At 44.5% G+C, this 27,022-nt stretch overlaps 1 protein-coding gene across 1 annotated transcript in view; it reads left to right on the top strand.

The window, feature by feature from the left end:
• CDH18 (cadherin 18) overlaps positions 1-27,022 on the top strand; it is a 2,052,455-nt gene that overhangs the window by 1,936,199 nt on the left and 89,234 nt on the right. The window contains exon 13 of the mRNA XM_085606897.1: positions 11,871-12,122. Within this exon, the coding sequence (XP_085463023.1) occupies positions 11,871-12,122 (252 nt within the window). The remainder of the gene's footprint in view (positions 1-11,870; positions 12,123-27,022) is intronic.

The following is a 27,022-nucleotide window of genomic DNA, read 5'->3' as shown; positions in this document are numbered from 1 at the left end:
AGGAATTGATTTGTTAGAGACCCTAAGGATTTAGAAGGTCGAAATAAGGGTGCCTTGGAGTCATGATACACTTTGGTTAGAGCTTTCTTGGAAAGCTTGGAACAGGCGTTACAAGGATCATTCCATAGTGCATCAAGACCTAGGTTCTCCAAACTATTCCTTACGAATTTAAGCCAGGCAATGTTCCCCGAATTTGGGAAGCTAAGAACTTCCTGGAGGCCCTGTCTATAGTGAGTCAATTCGGGCACCGTCCACAATCTACGCCAGTAGATCACAGGACGAAGTGCCAACTCTTCCTCTAGGGGTCTAATGCCTAGGTCGAGTCGTAAGGGCACTAACGGTGTACTCGGAGGAAGAGCTACTAGACACCTGAGGAATCTATTCTCCTCCTTTGTCAAGCTGTCCAGTACTTTGTGACCCCATAATTCACTCCCATAGGTAACTGCTCCTCTTGCTTGAACCCTATAAATGTGTAGGGGAGGGCCTATGGGTTTAAGGGTCGACCTATTCTTCCCAACCATCCCTAATATTCCACCAATGTGTTGTGCTAATTTCAACCTCGCTTTCTCCTGATGTTGGCCCCACCCCAATTCCTCGTTGAGTGTAACACCAAGATATTCAAAGGTGTTTACTCGTTCGAGTATATTGTCCCCTATACGAGGAATACGGTGGAACCTGGGTGGCGGATTGAAGGCCATAAATTTGGTCTTTGTGGTGTTTATTTCCAATCCGTGGTCTCTACAGAAGTCCCCAAATCCATCCAGCACACGCTGGATTCCCATAGGTGACTTGGAGAGAAGGAGGGTATCATCAGCAAACATGATTGCTGGGACCCTCCTTCCCGCCAACTTCGGGACATCCGAATTGGGGACCCCGTTAAGATGGTCAATAACACCGTTGACAAAGAGGCAAAACAGGGTCGGTGCAAGTACGCACCCCTGTCTTACCCCTCTCTCAACGGGAAATTTGTTTGAGAGTACACCCTGTGCACCGCACCTCACTCGAGCATAGGTATTTGTGTGTAGGCGGATGATCATACTCAGGAGGTCAGCTGGCATCCCAGCATTCGCCAGGACCTGCCAGAGCTTGCCACGAGGGACCAGGTCAAAGGCTGCCCTTAGATCTACAAATACAGTATAGAGGCTGCCACCCTCCAACTGTATTGTTTTCCAATGTAGAAGGGACAGCCTGAATACCTGATCTATAGTAGAGGTCTTCTGGCGAAACCCAGCCTGCAAAGGGCTCAAGATGTCCCTCTCCTCGATCCAGTCCAAAAGTCGATCCAACAGAAGCCTCGCAAAAAGCTTCTGAGGGACGTCTATCAGACTGATCGGTCTGTAGTTAGCGGGGAGCAAAGGTGAGCCCTTTTTGAAAATGGGCACAATCTCCGCCCCAAGCCAAGTTGGAGGAAGTGCCATCCCATGGATGATGGCATTAAACAATACCAGGAAGTATGGTGCCCAAACACTGACCTCGTGCCTTAAGAGGTCTCCTGGGAGCTTATCTAAGCCTGGCGCTTTTCCTGTGGAAAGGCAAGTAATTGCCATTTCTAATTCCTCCAGCTTAAAATCTTCCAGCTCAGTATGATTGTCGATGGTGGGGACCACTAAGCACTCAGGCGGAGTTCCCATTTTGTCTTGCTCAGCTCTACAATAGAGCGATGAAAAGTGTTTTTCCCAGACTTCCGGTGCAATATTACCTTCTATAGCCATAACAGGCTCAACTGAGCCATGTTTGACTATATGCCAAAATTTCCTTGAATCTCTGGTTTTGAGAGCAGATGTTATTTCTGCCCAGTTCTCCCAATCCCAGTCTATTTTAGCAGATTCAAGGAGGAGCTTATAGGCCACCCTCTTCTCCCTAACCACCGAGGATGCTTCCTTGTTTTTGAGCACTTGGAGAAGATCTTTCTTAGCTCCCCTGCAGGTGGCATTGAACCATGAGGCTCTTTCACTCCTCAGTTTCCTGCCCCGAACCACAGGGTTCAAAACCTCAGCTAAATTGTCACAAAGTGTCTGATGGATGACCTCAAGGGAAGAACGACCTTCTAGCGAGGACAACTGAGGGAGGAGACTTTCCACTCTTTCCAGGGTAGAAGCCATTTGCTCGTATATTGCCCTTATACGAGTCGGTTTCTCTAACAATTTGTCCCACCTTATTCTTCGTCTGTTACTGGATAAGGTGAGACAGGGGGAAGGTAGTCTATTTCCTCGAGTTTCAGTCCTGCAGAAGCCATCTGCATCTAATGAAAGAATTAGGGGGTTATGATCACTATCCACCCTTGGGACTACTTTAAAATCTAATGCCAATTTCCAATCCTGGAGTCTAATCAGTATGTAGTCAATCCGGGACTCCTGTCCCGGTCTATTAAAAGTTGACTGGGGCGGAATATCCCCATTGAACCTACCATTGCATGCTCTGAGTGAATTTGCCAATGTTAATGTTAGAACTTGCAATAGGAGGGGTGATGCTGCCCTTACTGGTGGACCTGCAATACTTTGGATTCCCCAGAGATCGTCCTCTTCACTACTAATCCCACCTAAGTGAAGCGGAAGTGGTTCAAACTGAATATTAATATCCCCTCCGACCAGGAGTATATCTGGGCCGGTGAGAGAATCAAGAAAAGTCGTTAAATCCTCCAATGTCCTTGAGGTGGCCGCAGCTCCAACTGGTCTGGAGTATATATTTACCAGACTCAGACCCCTCCCAGTGGGCCAACGTAAGACCACACACAGGATGTCAAGAGAATTTGTTTCTACCACCTCGGCCGTACAGCCTAGATAACAAGCAATCCATATTGATAGTCCTCCACACGGGCGTCCCTTCCCACCCCATCTAGCCGGAATGTTAAAAACTGCGAACCCGGGGTGGCAAAGGTTTTCTCTGGCCCACGTCTCTTGGAACATGCATATATCATGTTCTTTAATAAAAGTTTCCCAATCAGTATTGCCTAGCTTATTTGGGAGCCCAGCCACGTTCCATGACAGTATCTCTAGTGGCCTCAAGGCCCTGTTTGTAGGCATAGAGATCTCATACAGAGTGCTTTCTACCGTCCTTGATGGGGCGCAGACCCCCAACTCACTTCGTACTTTAATTGAGGACCCCTGTAGAACTTTAGTCTTTCCGGAAAAGCAACCACCCTCCACCTCTACCCTCTCCTCCCTGTGTTCGGAGTGATAAGGTTTTAGAGCTAGTTCGTCTGCAGCCGCCGGAACATGTTCCAGGGGCTCTATATGAGTCACCGGTAAGGACAAGTGTGACCCCTTGAAAGTAAAATTATTACTTGGACAAGAAGTCAACAATTTGGGGATCAGATCCATATCCTCAACCTGGTCGCCCTGTGTACTGAGCCCATAGTCAAAGGTAGTACTATGTCAGTCGCAGTCATCGACTCCTGATAGGGCCCCAAATCTATTAGCAACTTCGAGAGGGGTAAATGGTAGCCTATAGTTCATCCTCCGCGGTCCAAGTCTATGATTCCCGGAGGGAACCGTAATCCATTCTGCTGCATTTCCGTAAACCACAGGACTGGGTACATACATATTACAGTGTTGAACTTGGGGACCAGAAGTTGCTAGAAATGGGTGAGGATAAGTCACTGTTTTTACTGGAGCCCTGGGGTATGCATTATAAGAGACTATTGATCTTGGGTAAAAATATGATAGTGCACGGGGATTTATAGACCCCCATGTAGAACCCAAGGGGTAGTCTAAGATGTATTTGACTGCTCTGGGGTCTCTAAAGTTGATGATAATTGCATCCCCTTCAAGATCCTTGATTCTGCGACCTAGCCAAGGAAGTCTCCGGACATGCAATATCTCCCCATTGATGTTGGGGGGGAGGGGTCTATTAGTCCTAAGCCAGTGCATGGTTTTATTTTTTAGATCGTAATAGCCCTCATTTTTACCCTTAGCCAGAGGCGGAACTTCTGTTAACACTACCACATACGGTACCGCCTCTGGGGGTAAGTTAACTTGATGGCTATATGGGTCACTTGCTCTAGCTAGGTGATGATTCTCACCCCTCTCCTTTGGGGACGTTACTAAGATGGAATTTGCTATTTCCTTCCTGATTTCACCCTCTTCATTTTGACGATGACTTTGAAGGGTTGTCATGTCAAGCGGCTTGTCCCTATACTGGGAATTAGAACTACCTGTCTCATTAGTCCTAGTGTGAGTAAGAGGTGCGTCTGAAACCATGGGGGGGGGCGGGAGTAAGTGAGCCAGATCTTCCCGTGGCCCCGGGTCTTTTATGATTAAAGATTCTAGATTCCCCAATCGTGACTCTATATTTTTTAGTCGTTCTATAATGGGTAAAGTGAATGATCTTATCAATTTCTCGATGCTCTCAAGATATGATGGCATTGTACCCAAATCAGGTAGGAGCAACGAAGAACGAGACAGGTCAGGAGGAGGGGGAACCAAAGAAGTAGAAGATGTTAAGGCCACATCGTGTATTCTTAATGACAATGATGGAACCTTAGTCGGCGATGCAATGCCCACAGTTTGCCTAGGGCCCTTGCCAAAATCAGTGTGATTGATCTTGCCTTTTGGCAAGTTGCCTAGCCTCTTTCTTCTCTTCGGCGGAGGGGGCCTCGGAGCATTAGACACCAACGCCCTCCCTGCCTTCTTACTGGACGACTTAGCCTTAAACTCAGAGGGAAAAGTGACAGTATCAGTTTCTTTATCAAAGGTGATAGTACTGGAAGGGGGCAAAGCAATTGAAACTGGTGACACATTGCAATTGCTAGGTGTAGACTCAATAGATCTAAGCAGCTCAGGGACATTATCCATAGCTAACGCCTCCTGCGTCAAAGTAGGGGGACTTAGCACAATGAGGGACGAAGTCAAAGGAGATATACTGTCCGTAAATGTCCTATTTTTAATACACTCTATAGAGCGACGTCGCTCGGCCCTTCGTTCGGCAAGCGTAGTCTCCTTGTCCGTGGGTACAATAACTTTTTTAAAATAATCAACCAATGTGCCTTTGGTCGGGGCACCATGTATTACAGGAGGATTAGTATCTATAATATCAGCCATATTTGTTTTTCCAGCAGTATCGAACACAGGACTCACGGTTAGTGGGCAATAAAGTTAGTAAGTTCCCCCGGTCCGGTCTCCTCGTGTCTCTGAGGGTCTCAGAGGGTCCGCCCTTAGTCCGGGCTTTGTCCCGGGTGATGTCCCGCACACGCGTCCCGCTGACGCGTAATGAACTTCAGGTCTTATGCTGACTGTGGATAGAGGGGGCGGAGTCACGGGAAGAGGCGGCAGGTGTGCTCGATGGAACACGCACAGCCTGCTGGTCCTCGCAGTCCCGTCCTCCTGCACAGCAGCTCCCCAGTCTTCTTCCAATGTCCACCGGGGCTCCCAGCACACAGGTCCAATGAAGGCAATGCCCAACGGGGCTCCACCAGGCAACGAGCAACAACGGGTCAAGGACTCCTCAGCGAGCGGCTCCCGCGAAGCGGGGGCCGCGAGGAGTTATCAGCGGTCAGCAGGGGGCGGAGTCACGGGAAGAGGCGGCAGGTGTGCTCGATGGAACACGCACAGCCTGCTGGTCCTCGCAGTCCCGTCCTCCTGCACAGCAGCTCCCCAGTCTTCTTCCAATGTTCACCGGGGCTCCCAGCACACAGGTCCAATGAAGGCAATGCCCAACGGGGCTCCACCAGGCAACGAGCAACAACGGGTCAAGGACTCCTCAGCGAGCGGCTCCCTCGCCATCGTCTGTTGAAATCCCCCCATCCGGCCCCACAGCACTTACCTGCATGGGCAGCGGCTGCCATAATCATATAGAGGAACGAAGCCGAAGGCTGAGTTCCTTTATAAGGTTATGGAACTCTGAAGTAATAATAATAATAAACTGCCATCATTTGCCGAGTACTCATCATCATCATCACAAAATAATTTTCCCAACCTAAACTCCCCATATCCACTGTTCCAGACCTCACTTATGATATCACACATGATTTTACGTCTGGCATCCTCAATAGAGGTTCAGAAACTTCAGATAACACTCTTTAACTGTGGTTCATGTCCCCTGTGAATACAGTGTACATACAGCATAGCCTACAGTAAGGGTACCTGAAGATGTATTCAAAAGATGGTCTGGCAGCTCTTACTTAGTGTATTATAAGGTCATACAGTGTGTCATTAAGATTAAGAACAGTCCCCTTCTCAAGTCCTTGTCTGTGAACTCTATTTAGTTCAGATTGCAGTGTTCAGATGGCATAAATGCAATGTTTGGAAAAGTGTGAAGGATATAACATGTTCCTCACCCTTTAGCCTCAGCTTGTATCTAGATGTTAATGGCCTATAGCATTGCACCTTATTATTTCTTGTATAACTCTAAATAACCCAACAGCAGAATGTAGTTTCCACCGTTTAGTACATACGTATGATTCACTTAGGTCATGGTTATCGTCATGACCATAGCAGTGCCCATGTGAAAATCTAAGCTACACCAACAACAACATAGAGAATTTAGTTGTGGACCATATTTTTTGCACATGTGTCTTTGCACTGTTTTACTCTCAGATACATGCCACACCAGATGTAGCCTTTGGATGAGGGAAGTTTAAGCACTGACTGAACCCATGGTGTAGCGTCCTACACTCTGTCTAGCACTCAGAAAAAAACTCTAACCAAACCCCTCAGCTATTGGCCGTTGTTAGAAACTGAGGTTTCTGGTTCACATGGTATTCATGCTGTCCAAGGAGGAGCCACAGTCCTAGTCAGGGCCAGTCAGATACATAACCTAAATTAACCTGTGCTTACCCTGTGGTATCTTGGCACAGAGCAGTTAGTGTTAATTTAAGTTTAGTAAACTTGTGTAAAGTTTTTGTGCACACTTTAATTACAGTACCACAATGAAAACACCACACAAAGACTTCACACCAATTTAGAACAGTAAGGAATATTTATCTGAGTAAAAGAAAACCAAAGAGGCAAAAATCCAATTAATAAAACTCAAGATATGATTTTTAAAAGATTAAATCCATAAACAGTGCTTGAAGTTAATAGCATTAAAACGTTACTTGAGGTTGTGCTTGATCAGCGTAAATCCCAAAATTCGGTCTGACTGTGGTAGAGAGCAGGCCAGCTACAAGGCCCATGCAGGACCCACTGAAAAGTAACTTGTACAGAGCAAGTGTCAGTGTTGAGGGCTCCCTGAATCAGTTCTGATGCACGCATGGGTCGGAGTCGAGCCTCACAGTCGATGTTGAAGGGCCGGGTCTGTGTCAGAGTCAGGCCTCCCAGTGGCGTCTTCAGATCGGCGTTATATCGTTGTCGAACCTCGCAGTCAAGACATGCATTGTCGTCATTGAATCAGCACTGTGTTGGAGGGCATTGCATCAGTCCCGACTGCGCAAATGGGTCACTGCATCGATTTTTGCAGAAAAACAGCTGCAGAGCCCAATTCTGAGGCCCAGGACTAGAGGTGGCATCCCAGGCAAGGGTAGGACTCACAGACGGCAGAGTCCAGCAGCACCATCAGAGTTGCAAGAAATCTTTTTGCGACCTTTGAGACCTCAGAGGAAAGGAGACAAGCCAATGGAGAAACTTGGGTTCAAGGACAGAGAGAAAGTCCACTCCCTCTCACTCCCAGGCAAGAAGGATAAGGCCAACACAGCAGAGCAGGTAGAAAAGTGGCACCCCCCCCTTCAGCACAGCAAACAGCAGGCAGAGGGCCATCACGGCAATGCAGGTAGAAATATTGTCAGCCCCTCCTACAGCACAGCAGCTCCTCTTCCAGGCAGAATGTCCTTGGTTCCAGCAAGGTTCTGATTTGGTGGTTTCAGGGGTTCAGTACTTATACCCAAATGTCCTTTGAAGTGGGTGAGACTTCAAAGATGTCTTTGAAGATCACAAGGTCCTTGCCTTGGCTCCAGACGCACTACAGAGGGTATGTAGCTCTTTCTGTGGGGACAGGCAGAGCCCTATACAGGTGCAAGTGACAGCTTGTCCCTTCCAATCTACCTCAGGAAGGCCCATCAGCCTGGTGATGGTCCATCAGGATGCAAATGTCACACCACAGCTCCCTTTGTGTGACATGTCTTGAGGGAATACACAAAGACCAACTGTCACCCAACCCAGATGTGTATTCAGAGACAGTCAGAGACACAGAATGGTTAAAGTAAGAAAGTCCAGACATTTCTGAAAAGGGCATTTTCAGACTCCCAGTTTAAAATCCAACTTCACCATATGTTTTGAATTTAAATTGTGATTTCAGAGACACCAAACTCCAAATGTCTATCTTTCCCCAATTAGAAATTACAATTACAATTTAAAGATATGTTAAGGCAATCACAATGTTAACCTTTGGGAGAGATAGGCCTTGCAGTAGTGGAAAACGAATTTAGAGGTTTTTCTCTACTGGGACATGTAAACCTCAAATGTACATGTCCTACCATTCAAATCCACTGTACCCTGTCCTTAGGGCTGCCTGGGGACTACCATAGAGGTGATCTATATATGTCATTAAAGTGAAGGCTTGGGCCTGGCAAGTAAGTTTACTTGCCAAGTCGAAATAGCAATTTAGTACTGCACACACAGGCTCTGCAGTGGCAGGCGTCAGCCTTGTTTAAAGGTCTACGGAGTGGGTGGTATAATCAGTGCTAAAGGGTTTGTGTTGGTGTTTGAGACACTGGATATTTGCTAGTTATTAAAAGATTTTAATTATTATGCTACATACACACACACACACACACAGACACAACTCTGCCCAACCCACAATGCTTTTATCACACATAAATACAAGAGAATGTGGTGGAGGTAATGGTGTAGTAGTAGAGGTGATGATGATGACAGTGGTAGTGATAATGCTAATGGAGGTAATGTTGGTTGCAATGGTTATGGTTCTGGTGTTGGCAGAGGCAGTGGGACTGGTAATGGGGATGGTGGTAATGACGATGCTGGGTGTGTAGTTATGATGAGATACTGGTTGTGGTAGTGATATTGATGGTGGTATTTGTGGTGATGGTACGTCAAATGGTTGTAATGGTGGTAGTGTTAATAGTCAGGGTGGTGGTGACCATGGTGGTGGTGTTGTTGAATGTAATGGTGATGTTGTAGTAGTGATGAACTACACTGTCAAGATCTCAAAAGGTTATCACTGGTGCTCTATATCCTTTTCATTATCATTGCCATGCAGTGGGCCTACTGTTGCTCTGCATATTAAATGATTAGCTCAGAAAATCCATCTGATGGGTTTTCTACCAGAATATCAAAGGGACATACATAAATATTATTGCCTAAATATTGATGATCATTATAGTTAGGAAATAGAATTAAAAAAAACTTAGAAATTCATTGAAAAAACAAAGGTTACAGGGGCGATATGGTTAGGCTCAGGGTTCCCTCATACAAAACCAGTGAAATTCAGCAGTTATTGTTACATGAGCTAACAATAACGCACACCCCCGCAGTGCACTGCTGGATTCCTGGGGGATTTAGAATGGTCTGCTAAAACTCATATCTGATCTCTACAGGGGTGTGTTTGTGAGAGTGAAACTCTCTCACAGCAGAGGAATGACACCAATAATTAACACCTACAATTGACTTAAACAAAGCTGTATTATAGCCCCTAATTTCAGATCTTGCAAAGGTGCTGCAACAAAGACAGAGGAGATCCCACCCAATGTGGCAAATACCAAAATGGAATTCTTGGCATATGCCAATGATCCAGTAATTTTTTGGTCTCAAAATCAACTGACCAGACTACACACTATAACTTGGATAACGACCTGCAGATTAACATCAATAAAACAAAAGTTATGTCATTCGGTTGTCAAAAGCCTCAATACAGCTGGTTCATTGGACATGATAAAGTTGAGCAAATGATTACTTATTCATGCCTTAGGATGATATTCGATAACAAATGAAACTGGAATGCCTACATAGAATATCTGCATCAGAAATTGACCGCAATTTCAGGAGTGATAAAATGTTTTGCATTAAAATACGGTGAGGGAACCATCAGTACCATGTTAACTGAGCTAACACCAAACTGGTTCCAGTTTGTACATATGTTTAGCTTGTTGGCCACCGGAAACTATCAGGAAAGTAGAAGCTGTGTTCATGAATGGTATTTGGAAGATATTTAACCTACGGAAAGCTACACTGCAAAGTCTAATAAGAATAGAACTTGGGCTAAACTCGATTTCAGCCTGCATTACAATTACTTATATCAACTACTGCATAGACAGTCAAGGGATGGTTAATAGCACCATAAGATTATAGATTAAGAACAACATTTCAAAACCATGCAGTGCCGCACCGGTGGCAGAACTTTGTATTAAGGATCTCTTGGACAAGCAAATCTGTCGACTATACATAAATTGAACAAAATGCCCAAAGCCACTCGTACGTTAAAATATGAAATTAAAACTTTAAGCTGCCTCTTAGACATTGAGAGGGCGTCACAATATAAAAAGTTAAAATTCACTCTGGAGTCTTTTATGACAAAATGGCAACCATACTTAGACTTCGTCTTGAATACAAAGGCAAGCATATCTTTCTTACACTTGAGACTCCTTGTTGACCCTTTAATCAGTTTGATGGACGATGGGGAAATCTCCCCCAAATACCTAAAACATGCTGTCTTCGCATCTCGGAGAGGGAAGAATGGGAACACATTATTTGCTTACATCCAGAGTTACTGGGCATTCGTAAGCATCTCCATGAAACAGTCCTTTAAAAGTGAAGATAGAAGAACAATTAGATGGGGGCAATTTTATATTGTTTTAGGGATGGTTTGCCAAAAAAAGCGGGACAGATAAGTAAATGTTACATTTGAGCTATTAGGAGGTAGGAATGTACTGGCACATGCATCAAGGAAGGCTTTTGCGATTCCTCAATTGCGATTATTAAGGAAACGCAAAAGTCTATGCATGTAGGAATCGCAAAAAATAGCAATTCCTAAACATTCCTTAATTGCGATTCACAGATTGCGAGTCGCAATGAAGGAATGGCTTCCCATTCACTCGTAAGGGCCTACATGCCCATGGGAATGAATAGGAATATGCATGAGCAATTTGCGAGTACCAAATAGGTACTCGAAAATTGAGCATGCAATTTCAAGGGTGCTAGGGTGCCAAAAGAACACCCTGTTGCACCCCTGAAATTGTAATGTGCACCAATGTTGCGCAAACACATGCCCTTGCCCCAAGGGCATGTGTCTGTGTAACATCTAACTTTGAAAAGTGCACTTTAGTGCATTTTTCCAACTTTTTGAAAATTACGACCAGTTTTTTTTTCTCGGTAATTTGCGACCCCTAATAGCGAAATCGCTATTTTAACTTGCTTCTAGAATTGCATTTAATGAATCGCAGTTTGAGATTCCATTAATGCAATCGCAATTTGCGAGTTTTGCATTTGGGATCATGCATCCCAAATGCAAAAATACCAGTCGCAAAGGGCGACCGGTTTTTAGTTTGATGCGTGGGGCCCGTAATCATTTAATTGTTAGACTAACGGGAATGGTTTTTTAAGCTTTCTAATCATTATACAATTTGGTCTGGTCCTTAATATGTATTCTGTTGTTTAGTCTGTTTTTAATGTTAATACATGTATATAGTTTTAAATAAATGAAACAATAAAATGTTATTTATTCATTCTTTCAAGAAAAACTCTTCATAGATGATAGATCTACCCTCTGTGGGTGGCAGACATTTAGTGAAAAAAAATAATAATAATTAACACAGAAAATAGGGTTCACGGGTGTGACCTTGGCTTTGCAATCATTGTTTCAATATTAATATCACAGTTTCCACCCATTTGTTCAATACGCCTCGTGTTTTTATCACTTCTGCAGCTCACCGTCCGTCGTCTAGCTTTTAAACTCCTTGCCTTATTTTCTGTTTTTTTGTGCAGATAATACTGCAAGCATTGTAACTCGACGGAGAAAATTCACCCGCACAGCCCAGAGTCTGTACTACCTTCCCATTGTCATCTCGGATGGTGGAAACCCCTCTCTGAGCAGCACGACCACCCTCACCATCAGAGTCTGCGCCTGTGATAGGGACGGGCGAGTCCGAACCTGCCACGCGGAAGCCTTCCTCTCTTCGGCCGGCCTCAGCACTGGAGCCTTAATCGCCATTCTTCTTTGCGTCATCATCCTGCTTGGTAAGTCCGGCTCGTGGCACCAGAGTGCCACTTCATTGGAACTCGTTTTATTATTTCCTTTCGGAGACACAGTTTTATGAAAAGGGATTTACCGAAATTCAGAAGAGCAACGTTAGAAACGTAAATAATTATTTTTACTTGAGGCCAGGCGATTGTAATGCTAATTCCCATTTGTTCCTTGTGACATGCGTTCATAGGTCATTGGCTGTGACACGAGTCTTTGCACAGGCCAGAAAATATTGCAACACGCGGATAAGTGTTTGAAACAAATGAGGCTCCGCCCCCAACCAAAGCTTTGTGAGGTGCTTTGCAGGATCAGCGAGAATTAAAAGCCCGACACATTCTGGCTTGTGCGAGGACTGAAAGGAAAGAAAACAATTAATGTTTCCTCATTAATTTCTCTCTCTTCGCTTTATCTGGGCAGCATGCTACAGTTTTCTGTTTCAAATTAGCATTTTCCATTACTACGACCAGAAGAACTTCAGAGAACAGCTGAATGCTGGCATAAGCAGAGCGTGGAAAGCATGTGAGGGTTTCTCGGTGAGTGATGTTGAAAAGTGTTATTGAATTCGAATCATTTTTGTGAGGGTCTTGGAGTTCCTTTGACACCCATGCTGACAATCCTGCGCCGCATATTGATTGTTTATTGCCATACACCTCCACACCATATGTGTGTCTCTGATATCAAATCGCAAGACGTTTGGCCAACCAAAGAACGGGTGATGGACTTGCTATGAGCACAGAAATAAAAAAAAGTGGGGCATATCAACAACAACCGGAGATAATTATCTCTAAGCGCACTTAGCGCTAGGATAATTATCGCCGGCTAGCGTGAATTTTTATCGCTGAGATAGCGTGCTATTAGCAACGCTTATCTCAATAGCGATAAAAATCCTCACGCTAACAGGCTAACGTGAGATTATCTCTAGAAACCCAGCGATAATCTCACGTTACCTTGTTGATAGGGACAGGCAAACTTAGCCATGATATCCTCCTTCCATAGGATATCATGGCTAAGTCAGAAAAATACCAGACGTAAAAAAGCAGCGTTAACCGCGGTTAGCGCTGCTTTTTTTGTCTCTAACAGGGTTAGCGACATTCTTGATAATAGGAGAAATGTCGCTTAGCGACATTTCTCCTATTATTTTACTCTGGAACGCCCCCTTTGCATCTCATTAGAGATGCAAGGGGAAGCGTAGAGTAAAAGGGTGCTAACATGCAAATTTGCATGTTAGCACCCTGTTGTTGATAGGGCGCTTGTTTTATCTCTCCTTTTTTGACTTTTAAAGCCAAAAAAGCAGAGATAAAGCCCTTGTTGATATGCCCCAGTGTCTTTTGTACAGAATTCAAAGGCAGTAAGTGCACGCAGGTTTCAACTTTAACGGAGAACTTGTTTCTAGCTTGTCTCAAATTTTAAAAATTATGATTCCCCCCTCCCTTCTAATCAGGTGTGTAGCTAGAACCACCATTTTCTCTCAGATTACCTATGGAACTCCTCTTTATGTAGGATGTCTGCAGCACATGCACAACTTTGTCCCGTGTCTTGACAGTTAGAGCCAACACTGGGACCACTTTTGTTCGAAGTTAGTGTCCCACTGGCTTTTAGTGACTCTGTCTGTGTACATATGCCACGGGCATCTGAATATATCTCTGTGTTTTGTATTAAGGAAGGGCCAAAACAATAAGACCTGTTTAACTTTCACGCTTCTCTCTTGAATTTTCTACTCCTTCCTCAGTTTTTTGCAGTTTTATATAGCACAAAATAGATCCGAAGCCTCTGGAGCACTCTCCAGGAGCACCAGTTACATAACACATTCATTTTTCTGTAAGCACAGAAGATTAAGGGGCCAATTATGATGCAGCCCGTAAAGGCTCCAACCTGCGGTCTGAACCTTCAGGGCTGCATCATAATTGTCCGCTCGGTTTTCTTTCCGACTGCCTCATAATGATCGAGGCAGTCTCAAAGGAAACCAGCCGGTCATTCCGTCTGGCTTCCAACGGGCTCATAGAGCCCGTCCATCAGTCGGAAGACGGCTAATAAACTCAAGGGCGGGCCTTTTTACCCTTGAGATAACAATGCACGCTTCATGACATGGTTTCCATGTCGGCCTGTCCAACATGGAAACCATGTCGGAAAGCGTGTTTGGGGGGCCCCAGCAGGGCCATCAGTTGGAGTCTGAGAGGACACCTATGGTGCCCCCCTGTTGATCCTTGCACCTTGTGGCAGGCACCTTGAGGTGCCTGCGACGGGGTGCAGGGAAGAACCGCACCTCCCATTTCAGTTTGGGAGCTTGCATTACAGCCTGTTTATGGCCGTAATGCATGCTCCCATAGTGAAATATAGAAATGCGACTGAACAGTGTTCAGTCGCATCCTAATGAGGAGGTCGGAACCGGCGACCAGGTGTCAGTAAGCCCCAGACCAAGTCCGTGTCGGGCGGAAGGAATTCCACGTGACATCGAAATCAGACCCTATATGATTTTCTCAGAATCACAGGATGTTGAGTCAACCACGAGACTCAAAAGTGGATCCTTGGCTTCAAAGTCGGCAGCTCTGACAGTTATGCCAAATCCTCTCCTTCTCACGTTTGCTCGACTGTGTTTTTTATTATAGTGTAAGAGAGGTCCTGGCGGTCAGAAGGCCCTAAAAAATTTCTCTTTTTTTCATCCTGGCTAATACTGCAGCCTTGATTCCCAAAGCTGAGCATAGTTATCTTTATTGTCAAGAGACCAGCAGTGGCCAATAAACGTTACTATATACGTCAATATAATCAATGGAAATCCCTTTACTGAGATTTACCAACTGAAGGATTCAAATTGAGGAAGAAATCTTCCATTGTGTGCTGATGTGTAAACTTTACTTTTAAGAGGATTTTAAATTTTAGAAAATTAAGTATACGGTTTAATACTATTGCAGGGCAGGGTCCATGCCACGGATGGCATGGAGTAATAAGAACTGGGGCAGCAGGCCCAGAGGAAAGAGATTACATTTCCGAGATGTCTGTGGGAAAGCTGAGGTATCTTGTTGAAGTGGAGGGATGTGTACTATGTTTGAAATCAGTGCCACTGGAATTTTGTAATTCTTTGGCTACTGCTTTTTCTGCATAAAATATGGATCTGCCACATTTGCCACGCCTTCGGCATAATTTGCGGGTTTAAAAAAAGACATATTTCAAGCTCAAAAGTAGCTAAAAATACAGAAACGCCCGTTGCTGCTCAGTGGAAGACTCTTTGCAATAGTTGACTAATCACCTTTAAGTTGTTTATTGCTTTATTTAGGTGTTAAACCTGTATACTAATGAGACAAAACCTTTGCCAAGACAGTGCTGATGAGTGAAAATGACAAAATAATGAAGTAATACTATCATAAAATACGCCGCGAAAGCGGCTTAATGTGCCATCTCTTTCCACAAAATGAAGTCAACCCTGCCTTATAGTTTGTCCTACCCTGTTTAAATCAAGAAGCCCTGCTTAAAATGAATGAGACCTGCAGATCTTAAAGGAAAGCGTGGCCTGGTAGTGGCAATCATGACGATGATGACAATGATGAAGAAAAAGATCCAGAGACTTCCAAGCTTTGGACAGATATTCTACCAAAATATTGTGTTCCAAGAATTGTCCTATAAAATATTTTAGCCAAAAGTTTCACTTTTTCAATATTGTGGAGGTAAGTAAATGTAGGCCCTTATATACTACTTTTTGGCATAGGGCAGCTCCGCAAGCCTTCCTGCGGTGCTGCTCTATGTCAAAAGAAAAGAGCAGGACTGCACCGTATTTATAAGATATAGTACATTTCTGTCCTCTTCTACTGCCCAGGCACATAAATGGCTGTCTAGTGCCAACGTAGGGTGTCTGCTTTGAAATCAGGATGTTTTTGTGGGGAAAGGGACACCTTTCTCCACAAAAACAACCCTTATGCTATCGCTGGGCAGGCATAGGATTTTGACGCATTCCCAGGTATACAGCATGTTGTAAATCTGGGAATGTGTCAAATGCCATAGGTGTTACGGAGGAACACTCATCGTAACATCCATGACACGCCTCCCATCGTACTGTGAGGCAATGCAGCGACTCGATGCGTTGCCTCACACCATATCTACAAGGCCATGAAAAGGCACACAAGGTGGCTTTACATGGCCTCGTAGATATGTCCTTGCAGTGTGCGCCTCCAGAACGTCATTAAAAGTGATGTTCCTGTAGCGCACAGGGCTTGTAAATGAGCCTCTTACTATTCCTAAATGTTAGTAATGGGGGTATCTAGTTGGCAGAGGTAGGTACCTTTGTCCAACTAGGGACCCTTGCTTCTAGTCAGAGTAAGGGAGATACACTTCTAAGATAGCCCCTGCTCACCCCTTGGTAGCTTGGCACGAGATTTTGTATGTTATGTCTCATTTACAGAGCCTAATCACGAAAAGGGAGGTATTTACCACTCCCAAGGGTATTGGTATTTACCCAGAGTAGTACATAGCAAATACTTATCAGACCTACTCAGAATCAGTGCCTCTCCATACATTTGTACTAGTGGTCCCAGATTGGCAGTGGGGATAACTCCTTCACTAATGCTCATTGTAGTATGTAAAATGGTTCACTTCTTGAATGCTGGCAAAAGAATGTAAAAGATAAAATCAAGCAGGCTTGAATTTGGATTCTGTCTACAATAAATTCATCCAACAACTATCAAAATAATGTCTCATGTTAATGATGATGTAAATTCTGAATTTATATTCATGCAGATATGATCCCTTGTGATGTACAGGAATGAAAACACATTTAAGTTGTGTTGATGCTGTGCTCAAAATGGAACACAGGTTAAAAATAAATAAATGAGGTGGCGTTAAATAAAGGAACGTTAAAGCAAATGCAGATCTCAACAACTGCATTTTCTAGATATTTCGGGAATAAGCCATGTACCTTAATGTTACAACGTTTTATTTACTTTAAGATTAGTTATTTTGTCTGAATTTTCCCGTGAATTGAACAAGGTACAGGGAATTCATATTGACAATTTCAGAAATGGCACGATATAGGTAATTTTTTTATTTCACAGGGGAGAAGAGCTATAGAGTGCACTTCTCTTTCGCAACACAGAGCAGAGGACATATTCGTGGTGCGTTAAATGTGTAAGTGGAATAGATAAACCCATGTGTTGATTCGTGAGTCACATGGGTATCACATCTTAAAAGCACTACAGGAACAATGTAGTTATTGTAAGCTGGCAGCGTTTGAAGATTGATTAATCAGCCGAGGATGGGGAGCTTTTTTCTTAACACTAGAACCTACTGTGGGCTGTGCTGACATTTTGCACCTATAGGATAGAAAAAGGTATCTGCACTAGGAGCAGCTGATAACTCCACCTGAACACCTGCCGTGCCAAAACGAATTTTGGGATCCTCTGCACCCAACTCTGTGAGCCACTGGAAGTTCTACTGAGGTGCAAGCATTCCCAAAATATAAGTTAGGTAAGAAGCAGGGCATTAAGGGCACAACTAAGGTGAAGATGGATTGAGGGGACCTGCCCTTGGATTTTGTACAGGTTGCTGGGTAAGTTGGGAAGTCTCATTACTTTGCCTCTCTGCCCTCAAGCATTGGTCAGAATTCCAGACTTTAACAGGATATGGATGCAGGTGGGGATGAATGCCCCCCTGCCGTTCCCTGCACCCATTCTGTCATTTACCATTACTAACCGCACTGTTACGAACCATGAAAGAATGAATGTTTGAGATAGGGTGTAGAGTTTCAAACTATTTTTAAGAGCTTATACAACCCTTTACACTGGGTGTTTCACTGAGGAAGCCATATTAACATGTATTCTGCAAGATACGCAAAAGTAGCTGCAACATACGCTCGAACCCAGAAAGCCTTCTTATTAAAATTTGAACGTTACTCACAGGTTCATCACAGCGCTCAGCAGCATGCGCATTATCCCTTTGAGCTACCATATGAGGAATCAAACCTGTCTATTGCATGCAGATTACGCAGACATGATTCTGCATCAAGCACTGCCTTAGATGAGGACACAGATGACAGATGGTTGCAGGCAAGAAAAAGGAATGTCTCACTACTTACCGGTAATCTTCATTACTCTTGGTCTTGTTGTTCTCGTCCCATTCATCACAGTTGAGATGAGCCCATCTCCGCCGACAGAAAAGAGCAGAAGAATGACCGTAATACTTTCCCTCCCCCTTCTTCCTGGGACTACATAAACAGTACTTACCCAGCATTCTGTCTGAACTACCAAGCTCATAATATGAAGGCTGGCACTTCTGGAGGGGCATGATGAATGGGGCAAGGACAACAGGACCAGGAGTAATGAAGATTACCTGTAAGTAATGAGAGATTGCACCCGGTCCATCTTGTCCTCGTTCCTTCCATCACAGTTGAGGTATAGCCAAGCAGTGCTACAGGGTTTCATATGAAAATAAAATCAATACAGAGAGACCATCAGAATCAATGTCGCACCTCATAGTGAATATCACAAAACAACAGAGAGGGTAGTTCTAGAAATCACAGACTGCAAAACCCCAAAACTAAAGTTAGTATCATCATGCAAAGCATTTTACAAACGTAATTGTTTCACTAAAGTATTTGGGCTGGCCCAAGTGACTGCCTGACAAATTTCTGCAATCAAAACTTTATTCAACTCCTCCCATATAGCAGCCCCCCCCTCCCCCCCCGGGTGGATATACCTAGAATTCCTGCCAGAGGAGGAGTAGTGCCGGGCTAGGAATCAGTCTGTAAGTCTGAGAAATCAACTGTTTGATCCACCTTCTAATGGACAAAGAAGTCTTAGACCCCTTGGTTGATGACCCAAAAGAAACAAACAAAGAATCTGTCTTACAAAAATATTGAGTCCTACTCAAATAAACTGAAAGAGCTCTCTTGAAATCCAACAAGCACCTCTGCATGTCCAGCTCAGATTCTCCTTCGCCTATAAGGCAGGAAGGATCATCTCTTGATCCCTATGAAATTGAGTTGCCACCTTGGGCACAAAGGAAGAATCCAATTTAAGAGTCACACCATCCTCAGAAAAAGACAAAAACGGTTCCCATACTGCAAGGGCTCCTAATTCACCTATCCATCTAGCAGAGGTAATGGCAACGAAAAACACAACCCTAAATGTCAAAACCTTGATGTCTACAGACTCCAATGGCTCAAATAGATGGGAAACCAAAGCTTTCAGAACCAGTGGCAAATCCCACAAAGGAAATAAAGGCTTAATCAAAGTCCATGACAGAGCAAAACTGTGCAGTAACCGTGCTGCCAAGTCCTCAGCATCAGGCAAATTGCCCCAATGAGACCTGAATGCCATGATAGCTGCCTACTCATGGTGGAAACTGATAATTGTTTTTAAAATCCATCCCACAAGAACTGCAGGACATCACTCAGCTGACATTCCAGAGAAGAAAGATGGAGAGCTTCACGCCACCACCGTAAACTACCTCAACGCCTTTCATGGGATTTCAAGGTGGAAGGCTTCCTGGACTGCTGAATAGCCTCCGCTAAATGACGTGGGAGACCCTTTCGTTGTAATCCCCTTCTTTCAATTTTGATACCGATAGGTGCAACTTCTCAAGTGACAATAAGGGAGAGGCTTTGAGAGGGGAGGGAGAAGAAGGAATGATTCATGGACCCTGAATTTCCATGTTTTTGAGCCTGGAAACCATGAGTGCCTGAGCCAGAATGAGACCACAAATACCATTACCCAGTGCTTCCCCATCAGATGATTTAGCAATATGGAAATCACTGGAACTGGGGAAACGCATACAACAGTGGGTCTGGCCAAGGCAGAGTCAAGGCATCCACCCCCAAGCACCCTCTTGTGGACTATGGGAGCAGATCCTGGGAATGTCACGTGGATACACTAGGCCTAGTTAAGAAATGCCATTTTACATTTCTCACGCTCTTAAGTTGCCTTGTCTCCTTTGACATGATGACATTTGACACAGATTAATTTGCGTGCACATACAGGATAACATTCTATGAACTCAGTTTTGCTTACACTTACACTTACACTTACACTTACACTTACACAATGGAATGATGCCACCAAAGGCATCATCACCTTCCTTAACAGCCTTGGTGCAGCCTTTAAACCAAAGGGTAACACCTGGAACTGGAAGTGCCTCTCTTTGATGCAGAACGTAAGGTACTTCTGATGCTGAGGGTGGATCGGAACATAATAGTGGGCATCCTGCAGATCCAATGTACACATCGGATTCCCATTGATCTCCAACAGAGTTATTCACTTTAGTGTCCCCATTCTGAATGTTATGGTCCGGACAAACTTGTAGAGGGCTTTAAGATCCAACACCATGTGAACGCCCAATGTTTCATTCTCCACTAGAAACACAGTGGAGAAAAATAAAATCCCCTGTCTTTCTGATCGAGGAGCCTTTGAGTTTGCAGCCATCTGGAGAAGAGACTCTACTCCTGGAGAAAGGGCCAGACTTTCGCCTTTCTTTGAGGGCCTTAGAATTGGCCTTACCCCAAAATCCATAGGATGAGAGGAACATTTTATCAAGTAACCCTCTTGAATTATCGCCAGAACCCAAGTGCCAGAAGTAGACACCTCTCACTCCAGATGAAAATGTTGAATCCTGCAACCATCTGCAAACTCCTGGCCATCCACCATATAGTCGGGAGCGAGGTTTGGGGGGATTTCGCTTTCTTGCCCCTTCCTCTCCTGCAGTGCTGGACGGAGTTTGTCGGGTTCCGTGGCTGAACTACCCAGAGTTCTGCAAGCAGCAGAGTGCATTATGTCCTGCTGTTTGTGCTGATTTTTAGTGCCGAGTGCTCGTCCCGTGCTGTGAAATCAGTGCAAACAGCACCACAAGAGGGCACTGCTTTTTCTGCCGCTCGAATAGGTGTTCTACTCGAGTGGCAGCTCCCTTGATGTGAATATAAGGTTTCTCAATGTGAGCGGTAGCTATCGCCCGAGTTGAGAAATCTCACTGGGTGGTGTCTGTAGTAAGATTTTCTTCACTGCCAACTCAACGTTGGCTAACGCAAGTGAGGACAAGACTTCACTCTGTGGAGTTTTTCAGAACTCCCCATGCCAAGGTGGAGAGCTGAGTGGGAAAAAACTCTGCAAGCGGAGAGGAATTTCATGCGCAGGTCTACTTTCCTGGCCTGGAATCTTCCCTGAAACTATTGCGGCTGCTTACGAGAGGGCTGACGAAAAGGACTTATGTTTAACCAGCTGCTAATCTGAGAAAGGCTGCTTCAGAGAAGAGGAATACTTCTTCTCCTTAAATGATTTTAGTAGCTTTTCCTCTAAATCTGCCCAAAACAATTAACTACCCTGAAAAGGAAGCTTAAGAGAAGAAGCCTTTTGTGCTGGGTCTGTGCACCAGTCCTTCAACACCAGACTTCTCCTAGTGGCCACACATTCTCCCCCAGAGAGAGATGTGGCTCTCACAAAATCAAAGCAAATGTCTGACATATACTCCACTTGCCGCTTTATTTGTTTCAGAAGGCCAGAACAGTCTGAAATATCATCCATGGTCCTGAATAAAGACTTAGGGCCTGATTTAGATATCAGTGGATGGGTTATTTCTTCACAACGGTGAGGGATATCTTGTCCGCTGAAATATAAATCCCATTATATCCTATGGGACTTATATTTCGATGGACAGGTTATGCGCTGGGACGATTTTCCGTTGTGAAGTTTATTCGTTGTGACGGAGTAACCGTCCGCCGAGATCTCCATAAAATCAGGCTCTTAATGTCCGAAATTAGCAACTGGGCCACATAAGTTCCATATATATCTGCCCAAAGAGCCAAATTAGAACCTTTAATGCAGCATCAATCTTTTTATCCATGGAGTACTGGATAACTGAATCATCCACCAAAGAAGTCCTTCCCACTAAATTAGCCACAAGATAGGGATAGAGTCCGGCAAGCTCTGCTGTATATCCTACAGTGAAAATAATTTAGTCATAAAATGTGGGAGGATGATCTAGTCTGGGTCCTTCCATTCTCTCTTTAGAACCTCTGTAATACGAACATCCAGAGGAGCCGCACTCTAAAACAGCCGAAGTACAGCCGAAGTACGGAAGCAAAATAATTTTCTGGTAACTCTTCCTCTGGAAGCCCCATATTAGCCTTGTCGGAAATGGGGTCTCTATTTGTCAGAGGTATGTTCCCTGTCCAAGTAGAGACAGCAATCCTTGTCAGGGTAAGTTACAATACAATCCTAAATTATCCTGTGCTCATCCTCTTGTAGCATGGAACAGAGCAGGCAGACCTAACTTAGAAGGCAATGTATAAAGTTTTTGTGCAATAACTCATACAGCAACACAATGAAAACACCACAAAAAGACTCAACAGCCATAAAAATAGAGGTTATCTGAGTATAGTAAGACCTAAATGACGAAATTCCAACAAAGTAGAAGTTGAGATATTGGATCTTGAAGAAATAAATGCACTAAAGGGCTTAGAAGCAAATAGCACTAAAAAGGTTACTTAAGGTTGCGCTGGACCGGGGCAAAGTCAGAGTTCGGGCCGACTTTGTGGAAGCACAGGCTGGCTACAGTACACATTCTGGCTCCAGTAAATAAAGTACCTTTCATGTTCGTAAGCAATGAAATGCATCGATCTTATCCACGCAGTGAAGCAATGCATTGGTTCCAATTCACAAAGGGGGGTCTATGCATCACAGTCAAGCTTCACAGTTGGGACCTCAGACCGGTGCTGCGTCGTTGCTGAACCTTCAGTAGGGAAAATGCATTGAAGTGGAGCCTCACGGTCAGGACTTCAGATCGGCACAGCGTAGTTGTCAAACCTCACAGTCAGACCCTACATTGCTGTCGAGCCACTCAGGGCTGTCTCTGGATCAGAGGCTGCAGGGAGTCTTTTGTGTCCCTGAGACTTCAGAAAACAGGAGGCAAGCCAGCAAGACCTTGGAGATCACTTAGAGGGAAGGCAGAGTCCAGCTATCCTTCGGGAGAGTGAGGGAGCAGCAGGCAGAAGGGCAAGAAGCAGAAAAGCAGTACTTCCAGAAATGCAGTCCAGTTGAGTCCTTTGAACAGCATAGCAGTCCTTACCACGGAGGTTCAGTTCAAGATCCAGAAGAGTCTGAGTTGTGGGGGTCAAGGACTTAGTACTTATACCCAAAAGTGCTTTTGAAATGGAGGTGACAGCAATGGCTGGCATCTGAAGTACACACAAACCCTTTCAGCCTAGTCCTTTCTGCCAGGCTCACACTGGGGGGTAATCAGTGCTTTATGTGAGGAGAGGACACTACTTATTGAAGTATTAATGTCCACCCTCCCATTCCTCCATGCCCAGGAAGACCTATCAGAATGCAGATGAGTGCTCAGAATGCAGATGAGCACACCTTCCTGTGTTTGTGGCTGTCTAGAGCAATGCACAAAGTGTACCTGTCACCCAACCCAGACAGGCTGTAAGGTAGACAAATGTTCACTTTCTACAAGTGGCATAACTAAAACAGGAATGTTAAATCCAATTTCACCAGTAAAGAGTTTTATCAAGACCATTCCAAACATGTGAAACACGAAAAAGCTATTCTTCTCTGATCAGGAATTAAAGCTTAAAAGTGTAATAAATTATTCCCAATACTAGTCTTCGAAAGGAGTAGGCCTCACAGTAGTGAAAAACGAAATAGGCTGTCACTATCAGGACATGTATAACATAAAAATACATGTCCTAAATTTTACTCCCATAGTACCCTGCCCTTTTGGTTACCAAGGGCCTTCCTTGGGGGTGACTTATATGTAATAAAAGGGAGGTTTAAGGCTTGGCAAGTAGTTTATAATGCCAATTTGATGTGGGAGTAAACTGCATACACAAGCCCTGCAATGGTAGGTCTGAGGCAGTTTTGAAAGGCTACTTGTGAGGGTGGCCCAATCAGTGCTGCAGGCCCACTTGTAGCATTTAATTTACAGGCCCTAGGTATATGGTATACCACTTTACAAGGGACTTACAGGTTAATTGAATATAGCAAGTGGTAAAATGCTCAGAGTTCTAAAACCAGCATAAACGAGCACAGAAAAATGGAGGGAGGCAGGCAAAAAGTTGGGGGAAGGCCACGCTAACAATGTCAGGTCTAAGAAACCTTAACATTCATGATCAATTCGGGCAACATGTCTCTCGAAATATACTTCCCCATATGGTCCTCTGTGCCAGGAGCCTCCTTATCTGACTCAGAGGACTGAGGTGATGCTCACTGAATCTGGCCCAAGCCCTTGTCTTTATCAGGAGCCATCTCCTGCAAAGTCTCTTTTAAAAGGCGCTTTAGCCATGCCTCATCGCTCTCCCTGCGCCTTTTAGGATGGGATGGAGAAAAAGATGATGAGTCAGAAGAGGGCTCTAAATGCCTCCTATTCCTTGAATGCTTCCCCACATTCTGCTAACTTCTGAAGTCAGTCTTCCTCAATAATCAATGATGCGTCAATCCACAAAACGAAAGTAAACTGCTCTGCAGACTTAACTTGCTTCCATCCTTATCAGCTCTCCCCTCCCCCAGGGAGACCAGAAGCCTGCACCACGCATGCGCACTATTAGCCCCATGCACCCCTGTGCAACACGACCCTGAAGGGATCCAAGAAACGAAAGTATAAAATGCTGCCTCAGCATTCTTCTCCCGTGTCCTTCCTCTGATCGAAAATTGACACGTGTATCCCTGCAAGCCCAGCAGTCAGGGAGACGTGCACCGGCTACCACCGATCTCCCAGCCCCACAGGGAGATCTGTATACCGCAAAGCCAACACAGAACCGTGGCTTAATCAACATTCATAATAATCCAGGGGCAGATTTATGAGCCCCTTGCACCACTTTTGCGTCACTTTTAACATGGGAAAAGTGACGCAAAAGTGGCGCAAGGGGCTCATAAATCTGACCCCAGGTATTTTAAGTGCGTTTTCAGGCTTTTTTAAATGAAAAAGTACATGTAGGAATGCAGTAATAATGATTTGAGAGTTAGAAAATACTTTTTTAGACCGCAAAGTGTTAATGGTTTGAGACTGCAAATGTGGTCATTGTTCATGTACTGTGTGGTAAATCATTCGCAAATGGAAGCTGTTCCGGTGGGCAGCTTGACCTTTTGAATTGTGGCTGGCTTCCTCGGAGCGTTAACCTACTTCTTCCCAATGTCACTCCCAAGCTCCCAAAACAGTTTTGAAAGCGTCTCCACTCCGTTTGAGGGGCAGGGGCTGTTTTTTTTAATGTCTGTGTGCAGAAACCACCGATTGGTTTCCATTGTACATCTTTGTACATCCCATAGGGAATTCTCTAAATTGAATCTCTGAATTTATAAAGCTGTTATAAGACCCCACGCCACACTTCAAACACTGAATCGTAAATTCATTTCTTCACATTTGTGATTGTCTCGTCCAAGTCTAAGTTGTAAACCTATCAAGTTATACGGTAAGATAGTGTTAAACATGAGGGGGCAGATTTACAAGCCCCTTGGGCCACTTTTGCGTCACTTTTCTCATGTTAAAAGTGACGCAAAAGTGGCGCAGGGGGCTTGTAAATCTGCCCGAGGTATTTAAAATAGATGGTGGACGTTTTAAAAACAATAGTGTGGAATTTTCTAACAATAGTCCTGTGAACATAATGTGGCTATTTTCAGGCTTCTAAGTGGCCAACATGCTGTTTTGAAATTGTCCATTTCTGGATTGTTGCACCACTGCTGTGTTGTATTAACTGTTTCGTTATTTGTGAGAAAGATTGGGGGGTAGATTTATGACGTCTGGCGCATCTCTGCTAATCAGCAGAGATGCGCCAGGAGAGTTGCAACGCATCTGCCCACCTGTGCGCCACCATTGATGCGCCGCATTTACAATGCGGCGCACCGTGGCACTCGGATGGGCAGATGCGTGACGCATCTCCTGTCGGAAAGGTGGCGCATTGCTGGAGTTGCGACGCAGCTCCAGCAAGGCTTGGGGGTGCCCTATCCCTTACATGCTGCCTCAATCCTTACGTCTGCTTCAAGCAGGCGCAGGGTTTTGACGCAGCATGGCCTTAAAAGTGACTGAGTGAAATATTGTAGATTTCACTCAGCCACTTTTAGGAGGCGTTCCTGCGCCGGAACGCCCCCCCCCGCTCCAGAACGCCTACATGTGGCGCAGGGCTTTACAACATGACGCATCTGCCAGATGCGTCACGTTGTAAATACCCCGCAGCATGGCGCAGGATTTGCGCCGCCGCTGCGTCACAAAAGTGATGCAACGGCGGCGTAAATGAGGCTCAAGGGGCTCAAAAATATGCCCCTATATGGTTTCTGAAATCTGCAATTGCCTTCAGCAATGCTTGGCTATTCTTTATTGCAGAATGGCAAGTCATAGTGATAACCCAGTCAGTCTATGGTGGGATACGGATTATTGCTTTGTGAAATTACATTTACTTGGGCTATAGAACATTAGATTTAGCTGAGATTCTAAGTGCATGTCTGACTGGAATACAAACACGGTCGTGGAATTGGAAAATTACCCGATTTAGGGCTTTAATTTGTGAGCTAATTAATATTGAAGGCACTGATAGAAAAATCTTATTTTGGAATGCTCTGTCGAAAGGAGGAATCTCATCATTAGACACCTATTCACAATTTATTACAGGGTCATGCCGATTTTATTAAATATTGTGAAGACGACATTATATGCATACATAATTCAATTTTGCTCTATCAGTAGCAGTAAAACTGAGCAGAAATAGACTTAGAATCAGAAATGCATTGAGTACATGTGTCTAGCCGTTCATGAACACTGCGTTTTTATGTTGACTCTTTTATCAAAGTCAAAAAGAAAGATGTACTCAAAATTTCTTGCAATGTGATACTCCTCCACCATCAGCCATCTTAGTATGCAAGCTCAATCCATGAATCATCAGGAACCTCTTTACCAGCAAGAAGACACTTACAGGCACATGCATCAACCATTT

The sequence above is a fragment of the Triturus cristatus genome, chromosome 5_2, assembly GCF_964204655.1.
Source record: "Triturus cristatus chromosome 5_2, aTriCri1.1, whole genome shotgun sequence".
In the NCBI taxonomy this organism is placed as follows: Eukaryota; Metazoa; Chordata; class Amphibia; order Caudata; family Salamandridae; genus Triturus; species Triturus cristatus.
The sequence above is the reverse complement of the archived record's forward strand: the minus strand, read 5'-3'. Positions and strand labels throughout refer to the sequence as shown.